General features: G+C 33.1%; 1 protein-coding gene across 2 annotated transcripts in view; it reads left to right on the top strand.

The window, feature by feature from the left end:
• SH3GLB1 (SH3 domain containing GRB2 like, endophilin B1) overlaps nt 1–16985 on the top strand; it is a 45787-nt gene that overhangs the window by 11044 nt on the left and 17758 nt on the right. The window contains exons 2-6 of one of the 2 annotated variants that reach the window (XM_043460769.1): nt 859–1000; nt 4039–4167; nt 6566–6699; nt 8247–8339; nt 12379–12465. In XM_043460769.1, the coding sequence (XP_043316704.1) occupies nt 859–1000; nt 4039–4167; nt 6566–6699; nt 8247–8339; nt 12379–12465 (585 nt within the window). The remainder of the gene's footprint in view (nt 1–858; nt 1001–4038; nt 4168–6565; nt 6700–8246; nt 8340–12378; nt 12466–16985) is intronic. The other variant, XM_043460768.1, reaches the window with a different exon arrangement.

Raw genomic sequence — 16985 nt, 5'->3', positions numbered from 1 at the left:
ACAAATATACTCAAGATAATAAAAATTGATATGTTGAGTCTTTTTAGCTACATTTTATGATCTTTAAAAAGATGCCTCTGTAATATGAATTGGGCTCCCATGATAGCTCAGTTGGTAAAAAATCCACCTGCAATGCAGGATGTTCCAAACGTTAGTCCATAAATCAATTGCTGGAACATATCTTGAAGAAACAACTTGAATGATAATTTCCCAGAACATCCCATAGAAACCTGTCTAACTAGATGTGGTTAAAATGCCGATGATACAAAGCCACATTAAACATAGTAGCTGTTTTTAAAGTCAGAATAATAATTACCAGGCACTGAACAAAGTGATGTACATACATACCCTTACTTAAATTCTTAAAGTACTTTAAGATATGTACTGTGTCTCTTTTACGATGAAAGATACCCGAGGAAAAAAATATTCAAAAGCTTGTTTAGGTCACATAGTTAGCAGTACAGCCAGGATTTGAATTCAGATCCAGCTGGCTCAAAAATGTTTACTCATTATGATTGGTATCCTACCTTTATATGTAAGAAATATTTATATACTTTATATATAAAATAGTATGCCAAATTTTCTATCATTCACACCATACGTTTTAGCAGAACTGAGGGTACATATTAACTATGGGATACAATTATCCTAAGTGCCTTAGCATTATCATATCCTAAGAGGTATGGATATATTACCAGAGGGGCAAAAAGTAGCCTGCATATGCAACAGTTTAAGAACAATTATTTGTATGTCCAGGATTGTTTGGATTTGAGTTTTCTTTTTAATTACTGATATAGATTCCTAAAATGTATTTGGGGTATATTTAATTTTTTTTTTTTATTATACAATCAATAACAGTTCACAGAAGAAAAACTTGGCCAGGCAGAGAAGACAGAATTGGATGCTCACTTAGAGAACCTCCTTAGCAAAGCTGAATGTACCAAAATATGGACAGAAAAAATAATGAAACAAACTGAAGTGTTATTGCAGCCAAATCCAAGTAAGAAACTTTTTACCTTTTGTCTACATTATTGACTAATCTTATTAAAAGATACTTTTAATAGGTTTTTTTTTTTATTTTTTTTTTAAGTTTTAATGGCTGTTGGAAAACATTTTCCGGTTATGGCTTTGAGGTCTGTGTTATTTTGTATGTGTGTTTTTGGTAAAGAGGGTGATAAACACTTCATTGGGTATCCTCTAACAAATTGACAGATAACGTTTTTAAGGCCTTTGTAGAATCCTCTTGAAATTTCAGGCAGCAGCTTTGAATTTTAAGAGTTATGAAAACTTGTGAAGATAATATTCCTTCCTCATCCAGGGGAGAACTGCCCCTGTGTGGTTAAGAAAAAAATGCCCCTATACAATTAAAGGAAAATTACATAGAAACTTAGGCAGTTACCAACTATTTATGTTTAAGTTTTACGTTTTTACACAAATTACCCCATTTGATTTTCAGACAACTCCATAAGGCTTTTCAGATCACCTAACTCAATAACCTGGCATATAAGATGCACAATGATTGTTTTAATTGAAACTCACAAGTTAGCATTTTGTTCAGTGTAGCATAACTAATTAAAAGTAGAACTTGAACTAGAACAAGGTGTATTGACTGGGAGCTTTACAGATAAAAACTAAAGGACAAAATCAACAATAACAGTTCCTGCTTTCCTTCCCCCTTTCCCCAGTGTTATTGTGATCATTTTGTGAAATGCCATAACCTTTCTTTCAGATACTACCTCCAAGCTTTAAACTTTGTTGCTGTTATAACCTCAAGCACCATATTGCCCAGACCCTTTGCACCCCCATGGACTGCCCACCAGGCTCCTCTGTCCATGGAATTTCCCTGCAAGTATACTGGAGTGGGTTGCCATCTCCCTCTCCGGGACATCTTCCAGACCCAGGGAATGAACCCACATCTCCTGCATTGCAGGTGGATTCTATAATGCTGAGCCACTGGGGAAGCTCAAGCACTATACAAAATATTAATAATACTGTGCCATTTTAGTTAAATTATGGTGACTTTAAAATAGTCCTTTTATTGTTTGAGGCCTATTGTCTTTAGACACTGTGTGTTATTTCTTCCTCATTTAAGGCTACTTAAATAATATGCCATGGCACCTAAAAAAAAAAAAGCAGTGGACATTTTTCCTCTTGTTTTTAGCTCTAGCCATAGTTCCTCCAGTATGTAGTCTATCCTACAGCATGTTTTTGTGGTTGGCAAATAATGTCACCAACATTGTTGGACATTTCCAACAATGTTGGAAAGGATATCAGTAGAAAGAACTACCGTAGCTCACATAATTTTATTTCAGTGTTTAGTAACAGTTGTTTTTGTGTTTTATTTTGTGCTCTCATTATAAAGTTACACAGATTTTAAGTGGTTAGACCGAATCTTTTTTCTGTAAGCCCTGTTATTTTTAGTGTATGATTTTCCAGAACCTAGAATTTTTCAGAAGTGTACATTGCATTATAGTGGAATTGCCTGCATTTCTTGTTAAGATTTTATTATGACTTTTTGATACCCTGAATGAAATATTTATTTAAAATACACCAGTTTTTTTTTTTAATTGAATGAAATCAAATGGGATTCAGCTTTAAACTTTTGACCAAGTGGATAGACAGGTGGCAAAGATATGAATCACTCTCACAGTCAGAAAATGAAATTCTGAGATTTAGTTAACATTTTCCAAGGGTTTTTGTTTTCAACTGACTCTTTTTGGTTTTAACTAATTTAAAGGTTTTTAAATTCTTACTTAAAAACTCTTCTGATGCTGCACCAGAGTCTACCACAAATCCAAGTATTGTTCCAACCGCATATTTTGTGTATTAAAATGAACACTTTTGCCAACTTCTGAAGTGTTTCTGTTATTGGTTCAACTTATTTTTGAAATTTTCAGTGCACTGTGTGAAGCTTGTGGAGGAATTATGTGAGGTGCTTAGAAGGAAACTATTTAACTTCTTTTTGGATCATAATTTTAATTTATATTTAAGCATTTTTTTTTCTGGAAACTTTTACTTTTTTCTTATTTATCTCTGAAATATCTCACTGTTGGAAGCAATGTCAATGTGAATTTCTTAAATATGATAACCAAGTGTTTACTCAGATTTTAATAATTTTTTTTCCTTTTCATTTGTGCTAACTCCTACTATTGCTCTTAACCTTTTGTGTTTTAAACTTCTTTTTAATGATAAAATCTTTTGAATGAATACATGCTCAGATATTTATATACTTTAAACATAATTAAATAAAATTAAGCCAAGAAATCGTATTGCTGATCTCTGTAAACTATTCCAAGTCTGGACTATTCCACTCCTTAAACTCCCAGTATTTAACCTCTAAGAGGGAGATTGAGCATATAAGCAAACTAAAGCACAGTAACAGTGGCAGAAGTATACAACTCTTCAATTTGTCTAGGTACGTTATATCCATATTTTTACAGCTGGAAATCCCTGATTTTAAAATTGTAAACACATATTCAAAAATTAAAAATTAGACACTATGAATGGGTCTAAGGCCGCTTCACTAGATATTAAGTGAATACCAACGCTTTCTGAAACTTAAAATCCCATAAAATATTTATAATAGTCTTGAAAAATCAAAGTGTTAGTCACTTAGTTGTATTTGACTGTCTACAGCCCCATGGATTATAGCCCGCCAAGCTCCTCTGTCCATGGGATTGTCCAGGCAAGAATACTGGAGTAGGTTGACATTTCCTTCTCCAGGGAGTCTTCCTGACCTAGGAATTGAATCCAGGTTTACTGCATTGTAAGCAGATTCTTTACTGTCTGAGCTACCAGGGAAACACACTTCATTTTTAAATGTTTTTGTGCCAAAATATTTTATCATATTTTTAAAATGTAAGTTTCTTAGAGTTATATAATACTCTAACATGCAAATGAAAAATTATATATTAAGATACATACTTGAAAGCATACTAATTTCTTATTTATTTTACAAAGTGATAAATGGCTAGTAGGGGAACAACAGTCTTTCAAATAGCTTTTTGAAATTGTTGGTAATTTAAACTTTTTTTCTAGATGCCAGGATAGAAGAATTTGTTTATGAAAAACTGGATAGAAAAGCTCCAAGTCGTATAAACAACCCAGAACTTTTGGGACAATATATGATTGATGCAGGGACTGAGTTTGGCCCTGGAACAGCATATGGTAAGTGAAAGGCAAATGTCTGCCAAGAGATATCTTTACTTTTAGATCTTTACTTACTTAGAGACATCATTAATATTTATCTAGTATTAGTAGAATCAGTTTTAACTTCAAATATTTTGTGTTAAAATTTTAGATGAAGTGATAAACATAACCACCAAATATATACAGTATGACTTAATATTTAATATATTTAAGCGTATATTCTGAGAATTCACATTATCTTTTTAGGTCTAAATAGGTATTCCCATTGAATCTTGCAACTTCTTTGTTGTACTTCTTGTGATATATTGCAGTTTCTGTTTGTGTCTCCTCGAGTTGATTTTTCTTTTTAAAGCTTTCCTGAGGACTTATCTCTATAATGTGCATGGCACAAACTAAGTGTTTAAACTAGTGCTTTTATTACACGAGTAATGTCAATACCACAAAAATGTTAACAGTGGTTATCCCTGAGTGCTTGTTAAGACTTCTGCGAGAAATTGGTCTTTATTTGGATTGTGAAATGATAGGTAAATTAAGTGATTTTCTACATATATAGTCCTGATTTATGTGTGCATGTGTGCTAAGTCGCTTCAGTCATATCTGATTCTGTGCGACCCTATGGACTATAGCCCACCAGACTCCTCTGTACATAGAATTTTCCAGACAAGAATACCAGAGTGGGCCGCCAAGCTCTCCTCCAGGGGATCTTCCTGACTCATGAATCAAACCTGCGTCTCTTACGTCTCCTGCATTGGCAGGCTGGTTCTTTACCGCTAGCACCTCCTGGGAAAGCCACCTGATTTATAATAGCACATAAATTCTGAGACTAAGTGAACATAGTTTTAGTAGTCCTTATGTCAGAAGGACCTGAGTACTGAGTACTGAATGGTGGTAATCCGTTAACTAGCTTGCAGATGTACAACTTTGAAACTTTTTTACACTATGTTCTTCAAAATATAATTCTTTCAGAAGTCTGAAAATGCTTTAAATTTCTATAGTTTTACTTCTAAATTTTAACTGTAAATTTCAGGAAGACTTTATATATATATTGATCAGATTTGTTAATTGCCTTCTTATGCCAAACTCAGTTAGATGCAGGGGTCATAACGGTACATGAAGGACCCAGCTGTTTCCTTCACCAAGCTGAAGGTATAGTAGAGCAAAAAACATTCAAAAGCCTTCTAAATTTGTTTCCTTTTTAACCTGCTTTACCTGTTTATACCTCTAATAATTCCATTGAATGTACCCTGATAATTGGAATTGGGCTTTGTGAATCTATTTATTGGTAATTAATAATAGCTAACAATTGAATACTCCAGGAACTGGGCTAAGCACTGTATAAATATTATTTTAGTAAATCCTCACTTAAATCCTACTTGTAAATTCTGTTATCTCTGTGTAAGGACAAGGAAACTAAGTCTTAGAGAGGTTACATAATTCATCTATGATCACACAGAGCTAGTAATTAAAATGTAGATCTGTATCCAGAATTTGAGCTCTTAACTACATGTTATATTATTACCTTTCTTACAAATTAGATCTAATGTCATCTGAACATAAAGGAATTAAGATCCACAGGGGGGGAAAAAAAAAAGATCCACAGAACTAAAGCTTATTAGAGGTATATTGGTCCTACTTGCAGTTAGAACCAACCTTGGAGTTCTTTTTCTCTATTTTCCACTGAATTTGTCCTATTTAAATACTAGGCAGTGTGTGCTGCTGAACAGATTTTTTTTAAACTTAAGATACAAATGTATACTATTATTTATAGACACTTGAAATAAGTACATAAATATAGAAACAAAAGAATTTTTACCTGGTCTACTTATTAATATATTTTAAGAATTATACTTTTATAAGCATATCTGTACTATTTGACCTGTGACCATAAATATTTTTAAGTGTATCTGTCCTCTTTTGTCCCATTGGTAGAGTTAGTACAGTTAACTATGATATGATAAAGAATTTATCTTTGTCATTTTCACTTACATATTTATAATCTTAAATTTACTTTCAAAATAAAACTACCTTTTATGTGTGTGTGTGTTCAGTCACTCAGTCATGTCTCACTCTTTGTGACCCCCATGAACTGTAGCCCACCAGACTCCTTCTGTCCGTGGAATTTTCCAGGCAAGAATCGTGAGCAGGTTGCCATTTCCTCCTCCAGAGGATCTTCCTGACCCAGAGTTTGAACACGCGTCTCTTACACCTCCTGTACTGGCAGGTGGCTGCTTTACCACTGCACCACTTGGGAAGCCCAAAACTATCTTACCTACAGTTAATTTTATTTGATTTTTACTTAAGTAAACAAGTAACAACTAACTTTAAGGCAGATCAGGTAGCTGATTTATCTTAACATGATTTTCTGACATTACCATACAGTGTTTAAAAAAAAAAACAAACTTTTTCTCCATTGCAGGTAACGCCCTTATTAAATGTGGAGAAACACAAAAACGAATTGGAACAGCAGACAGAGAGCTGATTCAAACATCAGCCTTAAATTTTCTCACTCCGTTAAGAAACTTTATAGAAGGCGATTACAAAACAATTGCTGTGAGTTGGAAAATGTTCATTTTTTTAGTAAAACAATTTAGGTGTATACTTACAGGTAAAAACTTGCAGTTTTTAATGAGCAGTTGCCCTCTTAATGACTTTGTAGATATAGCAGATTAGAAGAATTAAATAATCAGAAGAACTAAATAATCTAGCAAGATGTATATTCCAACAGAATACAAAACTAACCAAAATAGAGGATTATTAATGATACAAACTCCACTTCTATGTCACTGTAGTGTTATTGAGATGTCTTTACATCCATTCTTGTTCACTACCAGCACTGAAATCTAGATAGAAGTTCCTGGAATGATTATTAAAATGTGGCACAAATTATGTTCTTAGTAGAGCCATACATTTAAACTGGGAGCCAGAATCATAATGACTGGAAGCTGTATTTCTGGCTATTAGACTTCCTGTCTTTTTGTATCCCTAGAAGTCTATTATCTTCTTTTAACACAGGTGTGTTTTATTGCTGAAATATAAGGGAAAAAAAATCACTTCCCAAACCTAATCTATTAGTCTATTATTTTTTTAGTTTAAGTTTTAGTGTTTTAAATGATGGAGAGTGGTGTCCTAGGTGGATATTTTTTTCCTAAGGTTTTTATTGTAAATACTACTTCAAACTTAATTTTCATTTATTTATTTTATTATATATATTTATACTTATATAAATATATATATTAATAAATATATTTATTAATATATATAATTTATTATAGAAACTCAGTATGTTTACAGTGAATCTGTGTATAAAAAGTGTTTGGCCTGAGACAAAGGAAAAATCACAAAGAGAAATATAATTGAAAAGAGATTGTCAACAGGATGAAATTTGATACATGGAATCTAAGAACTAACAAAGCAAACAGTAAATTCTTGTAAACTAGCATATTATGAAGCTTGGCATTCCCCTGAGGAATTCTAAGATACCATACTAACATTTGTTCATGATTCGTTCTAATAGATGAAATTCTGTTTTCGGAATAGCAGATTTGCTTTTGGTACTACAGCACAGGGTTGCAAGGAGCTTTGCCCTAGGGCCTCTACCTTCTTCACTTTAGGCACTTCCTAGATTATCTGTAACAGGCTGAAACAGTGTCTCAAGCTGAGCACTACTAACATTTTAGGTGGAGTAATTCTCTGTTATAAGAACTGTACTACATTGTAAGATACGTAGCCACGTCTCTGGCTTCTACCCAGTGGATGCCAGTAACATCGGTCCCCAGATTATGACAACCAAGAAGATATTGCCAAATATTCCTCAAATAAGAGCAAAATCACAGAATATTAAAACTAATATTCCTTTGTTTCTACCACCACCTGCCATCTTTCCCAGGTATCTAGAATGTCTCTATCGTTTTTAGATTGCAGATAGTCAGAAAATGGTGTCAGACGCCTGAAAGGTCACTTCATGGCCAATTTAGGAATCATAGATCTTTGTTCATCAGATGATTCGTGTGTTTAATGGGAGAATAGTACTTTAAATGTGTGTGCTCTAACTGGATTTTTAATGTCATTAGGCTTTATTTTCTTTCCTATATTTATAGAAAGAAAGGAAACTATTACAAAATAAGAGACTGGATTTGGATGCTGCAAAAACAAGACTGAAAAAAGCAAAAGCCGCGGAAACTAGAGCATCAGTAAGTACTGGTTTTTGTTTTGTTTTTAAATAAAAAAAATCTTAGGTTAATAACTTAAGTTATTAAGCTATTATTAAGTCTTTTCAAAGATTTTACTTATATATTATGCAAGCTACAGTCTATCATTAAGACTAGAATAAGACTTTAGGAAATTATTTTTGTATTTTTTAAACTTTTCAGGACTTTTCAGGGCTTAATACATTCAAATCAGTGACAATAATCATATATCAAGAGATGTCAGTATACTTACTTTAGTGATCCACTTGTTGCTAAAAAAAAATAAAAATTACAAGAGCTCCTAAAAAGCTGTGTCATATTTTGCAAATAACCTCAATGGTAATGGAAAATAAGTCTTTTGGAGATAGATTTATTATATTTGAAAGACAAAAATAGATAGTAATTAAGATGAGAATGAGTCAAGTTTGTGAATGCTTATGTGTACCTTAAAAATTAGATATGACTACCTTTCCACATGTGATTCAAACTGACTGAAGGAATTGTCACCAAGAATAGTTCCAAAAACATTCAGACAGTGGCAGCGTGACCTCCCAGGTGGCTGTTTTGAAGGAGAGGAAACCCATTTAGATAAATAAATTCTGGTATATTTTTCATAAAAGCAACTTCATAGTGGTCTTTTAGGAGTGAAGGGATATGTGTTAAATAAAGTAGTTCATTGATTTTATATATGTATGTGTGAAAACATATAAGTAGATATATATGTAAAACTTTCTTAAAAGATTTTATTTATAAAGCCTCTAATTTAATATAGTTTGTCTCTTCCAAAGTTCGAAGAGATTAATCAGACTTGAATTAGGGCACCTTTAGGGTAGAACAATATAAACAAGTTTGAATTTATTAGATGAAGCTAACAAGTTCATTCTTAACGAGCAAAAGGATATGTTTTGTTAAGAGACGTGACATTCCCACTGCCTTCTGTTCCCAGCTCACTACCACTGCTGGCATCAAGAGTCACTGCCTAGGAGCATATTACCACGGTGCTGGTAGAAGTCTGTTGTGGCTCTATTGTTTTGGAAAAGACTTGGCTTAGAGTGAAATTTAAAACTAGTGACTTGGTATTGGAGAGTGATGTCTTAGAGAATTTACCCCAACAGTTCGTATGAGCAGAATAAATTATTTTCTTCTAGACAGTTGCCCTTTAAAGATTCTTAATTAGCTACTGCTGGAGAACTATCTTTGACAAGACATTAATTTCAAAATCACTGGCTAGTTCACCTCAGAATTTACATGACCTCATCATAAAGAATAGCCTAACTTCCCTGAACAGGCTTTTTGCAGAATCAGAACTTTAAAACTAAATGCCAGAGATGGCAAGAGACTCTAAAATAGGATATTCCTCTCTAAAGTTGCTAATAATAAACTTATATAGTAAAATATGAATTGTTTTTTAAGATACTAATTTCATAATCAGAAAAAAATGTTAAATAAGATTTATTTGGAATGAAATGTTTGAACAGAATATCTTTATTTGAAATGCCTTTATGTGCCTAGTGATGATGGAGTAACTATTGTCAAATGTCAGCACTTTGTTTAACAAGCACCATTACAAGATAACAATGGTCTACTTTTTACTTGGAAAAGTTCCAGAAAGTTCATTGTTTCAACAGTAAACAAGGTCCTATGATTATTCTAAATTATTTTACCACTGTTATTAAAATGTATATTTCCTTTTGATATATCCAGAAAAGATGCTGACAATATCTCTGTGCATTGTATTGTTGAGAACAAAATTTTTTCGGAGAATTTGCATTTAAAAATAAAATTATACAAATGACTTTTTCAACAATTTAGTTTGTACACAGCTTTTCTAGAATTTATATAATGCATGATACAAAATTTAGCTGTAGCTCAATATTAAAATTATTTAATAGATGAAAATTCCCATTTCCTGATTTTACTTGTATTATTTCCCTCTAGATAACTAACTTGCTTTTCTTCAAACTTTATTAGCAGTAAGTCTGAAATACTTCGGAAAGGAAAAGTCCTCTTAGTTTATTATCACATAAAACCTTGAGGCACACCTGTATTTTGTGATCTTTTTTTTTCCTTTCCCTGTGTTTCTCTTCCCTTTCTTGAAGAACAGAGAAAAATTGAAACCACTAGGAGTTTGTTTTGCTTTTTTTTTTTTTCCTTCTTTGACACATTTCGTGCTTCCTAGTTGGTGGCTAAGGAGGTTACTCTAACCTCAGACTTTCTTTGATTTTACTTCCTTGTATAAATTTCCTCAGATTGTTTTGTGATCAGTTTCTCTGTAAGTAAGGTTTGAGACCTGTGCATATCAGCACTTTTTAAAAAATTTGTTTCCTAGTTTCTTGTGACCTGTTTTTAAATTCTAAATTTACTGAATGCTAATTTTGTACAAGTTGCTTTGCTGAGAAGGAGTTAGTATATAAATAGTGCAAAATCTCTGCTGCCCTCAGTTTACAATCTAGCATAGTAGATTGAATTTTTTGGTGATTTAGCCTTACCAGTAAAATATTTAACACCTGTATTCAATATTGTGACTATACTAACCTGTTTTATTAGTTAATACGTTGAAGAATGGTAAAGCAATATCAAAGACATTTCTCAAAAATATACCAATGAGCAGAAAAGAGAAAACCTCCCTGAATATTTTACAGTGAACAAAAGTATAGCTTTGAAAATAGTATAAACTTTATAACAGAGGAGCAAAAACAAATAACTTCTTCATCTAAGTTATAAGGCACTGACATTATTAACCTAATCTTAGTCTGCATAAGCTTTTTAAAAAATCATTTTAGAGTGTTGTTAATGGAAAGAAAAAAATCATCTGGTTTCAAAGCTCTCTGATACTGAGAGGTTTAGACGTCTGCTGCTTTCAGGTATCCAAACATGATGGAAAATACATTATCACTAACATAGTGAATATGTCCCTCTGTCCATCTAATCATTTCCACAGCAGTCCAGTTCACTTCAGTCGCTCAGTTGCGTCCAACTCTTTGCGATCCCATGGACTGCAGCACACCAGGCTTCCCTGTCCATCACCAACTCCCGGAGCTTGCTCGAACTCATGACCATCAAGTCTGTGATGCCATCCAACCGTCTCACCCTCTGTCATCCCCTTCTCCTCCCTCCTTCAGTCTTTCCCAGCATCAGGGTCTTTTCCAGTGAATCAGTTCTTCACATCAGGTGACCAAAGTAGTGAAGCTTCAGCTTCAGCATCAGTCCTTCCCGTGAACATTCAGGGCTGATTTCCTTTAGGATTGACTGGTTTGATCTGCTTGGAGTCTAAGGGACTCTCAGGAGTCTTCTCCAACACCACAGTTGAAAGGCATCAATTCCACAATTTACAGCAGTATGTGCCTTTAATGTAAAAACCAAGTGAATTTATAGAACCATCATATAATCCTAACTTTAATGTATACATATTAGAATTTAAAGTTTATTAAAAATACAAGGATTGACTTGCCTTTCATATTTCTTCAGGGTATGCCAAGACCTGGCTGAGGCTGATTGAAAGAGAACGTGGTTGAAGGCATCATATACTAATAAAATAGAAATGATCTTTGAATAGGGAAATTGTGGGTAGGCAGAAGAACTTGCATAGGTGAAAATTCAATAAAAATTTAGGTGATTGTGGCAGTTTTTAAAGTAATGCATCTTCCCCAAATAATTCCAATTTAAAATCAAGCATCAACCATGTTTTTTTATCTTTGAAAACTTGAATCTTTTGAAAAAAATTGAATAGCTATCATAATATGAAAGTATGTGTTCTAATTGCCAAATCCAGCTATACCAAATTCAGATTTTAGAGTCTGAATTTATACATAAATACATAGTACCTTTTATTACACAATAAAAGATGTTAATTTTATGTTAATTGACATAGATACTAAAAGATATTAATTGACAAAACAAAGTTTACTTAGCTGGATTTTTTTTTAAGTAGAAGGCCATTTTATCAGCTCTTAATACTTGTTTGTGTGTTGTGCAAAAGTAACTTTGTTTCACTTTGTTCATTGGTATAATGTGTTCTTTGTCTCTTACCTATGCACTTAAGCAACTAAACTCAGCACGCCTTGAAGGAGATAACATTATGGTAAATTTCTCTTACATGCTCAACCTCCTGCATGTAAAATGGCTGAAGGTTTGTTGGCCTACTGTGTTTTCTACATCTTGAATAAAGTGCCTTCTCTTGCTATTATCTACATGTAAAAGTCCAAAATAGTTGAAGCTATGCATTCATTAGTCTAACAAAAAATAGAGAATGCTAGCTGAAGTAATACTGGAACTTGAAGAACAAAAATTATGTGTTCTAGTTGACAAATTCAGCTCCACCAAATTCACATCTTAGAGTCTGAATTTATACATAAATATATATTGCCTTTTATACACAATAAAAGATGTTAATTTTTTATGTTGACTGACATAGTTATTCAAAGATATTAATTGACAAAATTAACAAAATTTACTTAACTTAGAGAAAAGTATAAGGTATACAAATTTACTTTGCTTCACAGTACCTTCAATGTTTACTTTAATTTTCACCCAAACTCAACATAGAATTAATTTCTTCTTTGTAATTCCAGGCCAAGACAAACCCTAGTAGTTTAGGTATTTCTGTAGTGTTGAGGACTGTGCAGGCAAGCTCAGTCACTTCAGTCGTGTCTAACTCTCCGTGACTCCATGGACTGTAGCCTGCTGTCCATGGGATTCTCCAGGCAAGAATACCGGAGTGGTGGGTTGCCATTTCCTCCTCCAGGGGATCTTTCTGACCCCGGGATCAAACGCATGTCTCCTGCAGCTCCTGCATTGCAGGAAGATTCTTTACCACTGAGCCATGTGTTAATTGACTTAGGAGAGTTGCTGAATAGTGATAGCTTTGAATTAGTAATGAGAATTATTCTGTAGTATCCTATATATTTTATTGAGCTTGATTTGAGGAAATTTTTGAGGTGTTAAGCATATTTAATTTTTTAGCAAGATAGAAATTAGTAAAATCTAAACATTGTCCCAAAACTCATAAGTGTTAGCCAGAAAAGATTTATAGGTACAGTGTTTGTCATAATACTCCTGGGTGTATTACTGCATAGAAGTAGATGGAATCCACTGTTAAGTAGTAAATAATTGGCAGTTTTTATTTGTTAAATCAATTGACTATTTTTATTTCATTAGCACTGTACTAAAAGGAGGGGGAAAAACATGTAATAGAAAAGATTATTATACAGAATATGTAAAATGCATTTGTTTTTTAAACTACTGCAATTATTGAAGCCCTGGCTAAATTAGGGCTTTCCTTAGATAGCAAGAGAATGCATTCATTTATTTCCATTGTCCTATTTATATGTAGGTAAATGAGAAGTAGGAGACTGTTTCACTCATTGGTAGTTTAGTATATATGTCATTTTAAATCATGCTGAACAGTTATCAAGACTTTGTTTCATTTATTAGGCATTTGTTTTACTACTTATGTCATCTACTTATGTTTAACTCTGGTAACTTTAAGTTCATCATTTCTCAAGTTTATTTTGCCTCCCCTCATGGCTCTATCAACATTTTGTGTCCATTTATCCTTGCTTTATTTTAACTTCCTAAAATTGCAGAATTTTGAACCTAAATGAGAAATTAGAAATCGTATACTCTAAACGTCTCATTTTACTGATGAGAATACTAGAACTGAGAGGCGTTAAATATTCCCAGTTTTGGAAACCTGTTATTAATTTAGAATTAGTATAAGACTCAAACATCAGTACTATTAATACATATGAAGGCATACTTTCACAGTATATTAAGCTTTATTGATTTAACTATTACTGTTTAAGCTGTTAATGTGACTCTGGAAAAAGTATGCCATGTGAATTAAAATATTACATTTTTCTATACTAAGCTGTAGAAAATGTTAAATTCCAACTTTCTTTCATGCTCTATATTTTTCTCTAATTTTTAATGCTGGCTAGATTTGGGCAGAGGAAGTGACAAAAGTAAGTAAATTATTAAACTACAGAATTATGAAACAAGAATTTAAATGTCATTCATTCAGTAAATCTATATTGGGCAACAACTATGGGGCCAATCACAGTCTTTGTTAGTATGTCTTATAAAATCTGAAAATTATTGTGAAAAGCTCAGATCTGTTTGGCTAGTAGTAGTTCCACAGAGTAGTAGAACAGTGCTTCAGAGATGTTGTTTGTACACACTCTGATAAATATCAGGTATCTGTTACATTAAGCGTAATCCTTACAGTGCCTTAACAGAAGACAGTTCTTAAATACTTGGTTTATTCATATGATAATTATGTGAATTATAATTAACACTATGTATCTTCAGAGAAGTGAATATATCATGTCACACAAACGAATTTTCAAGGTAACTGAAGCTTGTTTTCTCTAGCTCCTATGCTAATTTTTCTGTCATTCGAGTTGAAAATATTTATAAAAAATTAAATACAGGATAACATATATTTAACTTTGCTTACAGTTAGGCTATGAACATGCTTTATGTACTGTGCAACAGTTGGATTCTTTGTTTTTAAAGTATGTTGTTCTCCTCCCTCATTGTCAGACGGTCACTTTTAGACACTGTCCATATCACCATTACTGCCCGTCTCTCTACTTCTGCTACCATTTCTAATCTTCTCTTGGTTAGGAAAGCAAATAAGCAAGTTTAAGAAATAAAATTATGACTAGTGCAGATTTATTTCAAGTGCAATTTGAGGTCTTCAGAAGCATTTTTCATTTACTTCTCATGTTTAGAATCTGACCTTGAGATGAGGACAATCCTGGGGATAGAGCCCAGGTGTTAATTGGGCCCCTGACTATTAAATAGTTTTATAAACTTAAACTTATTTTCTGACTTTATAGGATTGCTGACTATGCAGTCTTGTTTCAGGGATAGGTTATGGAGCATGACTTGGAAATCCAATGTGAAATTGTTGACTAACGCCCATGGCCTCACTCCCTTTCATGGAATCCATTCATCAGCTTAGTTATGGTTACACCCTGGCCTCTGATCTCTTCCTGAACCTCTAGCATGAAAAGAGGACAGAATAACATGGAAGAGAAAGTAGTTTGGTCAAGAAAGGGTCTCTTCCACTTTGGTTAACATACAGGTACATCAAAAATTTTTTGCAGATTTGATCTTGCAGTCTCTACAAATTTGGGAAATGGTTGATATGATATCAAGAAACTCATGAAACACGTATTTACATTATTTACATTATTATGCTTGTATATGTTTAAAAAGTTTAAAATAACATCAAAATGGATTTTGAAAAATATTCTCACTTCTGTCATTTTTATAATTTAAAAATGTGTAATTTTAAAACTTCATATTCCTGGAATATATTAAGGTTTAAGCCCCTAGGAAAAGTAGATAACACTGACCAAGATTTCATAGCAAATCATAGCAAATCTTCATAGCCTTAGAAGCTTGACCAGAATTTCCGGCTTAAAATAAGTAACCCAGTCCTGATATAACAAACCAACACATTCTTGCCCTATTTCCAATTTACATCCTAAAAGAACTCTTCTTGCTTCTCTAACCCAAGCTATGCTTTAGATCAGTTAGTCGAGTAACAGTAATTCTAAGCAGTAGAAGATCTTTTCCCTAGAACTCTATCCTAATTATAAAATTAAGTTGGAGAATGAGATCCTCTGGAGGACAGAATAAAAACTCTCAACTCATTGTCTTTCTGTAAACCCTTTTTCTGTCTCTTTCTAATATGGATTATTTTCTTCCGAAGTAAATTATTTGTGCTGAACCTAATTTCAGTTACGCCAACCTCTCTAATTATTATAATCAATTACATGTGTCAGAAGTAGAGATGGTTTGAGACGTTAGACTGTTTGCAGCTACCCCAAACACACACTGCAACTTGTTCAAGAAACACGATTTGTTTCCTTCCTGTCATTTACCTTTTCTAAAATATAAAGTCTAGATTGTACAGAAGAATGACTTCCTAGGCTTTATAATATGGTGCTTTATTCACAAATAATTAAATTTTGTTAAAACATAGGAGACTGATTCTTCATCCTTCCTAAGATCATTTTATATTTTTTATTCAGTGTTTGTAGCTTTAAAGCATTTCCATTTCAGACTCAAGCTTCCTAGTCACTTTTAACCTGCTACCTAGCTTACTTACTTACACCTTGTACAGAAGCATTACCATTTAGTAGACTTTCCTGCTATTTCTACTAAAGGCTGTCAGATTGTATTTTCACAGTCAAACCTATGTGGAATAAGCCTCATTTATTTCTGAAGTGCCTTGGTTCTATCTGTCGAAACCTCTCGACCAAGTAGAAAAGTAAATGGTGCAAATGTAACACTGAAGTAATTGGTTTTCCTTAACACTTCTTTTAGGAAGAACATTGACTTTTTTATTCTCCTGTGACATTTTTCTGCTACATACTGGAAACTTACTGCTTCAGCCCTGTTATCAGAGTACCATGTATTCTGGTTTTGGTCAAGTAAATTTAATTTTAACTCAACTTACTGAGTAATTCAGGCTTATTTCCATAAGTCTCCTCTAGTGGTCAAGTCTTAGTCCTCTCTGCCATGTGTTTTGGCAATGGGATAAGAATGATTATAGCAACTGCTATCTCTTTTGCAGCTGCTTCATTGTTGACTGCTTCACTGGGTTAAGTATTGCCACCACAGAGGGTAAAGGAG

The sequence above is a fragment of the Cervus canadensis genome, chromosome 2 (assembly GCF_019320065.1).
Source record: "Cervus canadensis isolate Bull #8, Minnesota chromosome 2, ASM1932006v1, whole genome shotgun sequence".
Lineage (NCBI taxonomy): Eukaryota > Metazoa > Chordata > Mammalia > Artiodactyla > Cervidae > Cervus > Cervus canadensis.
The sequence above is the reverse complement of the archived record's forward strand: the minus strand, read 5'-3'. Positions and strand labels throughout refer to the sequence as shown.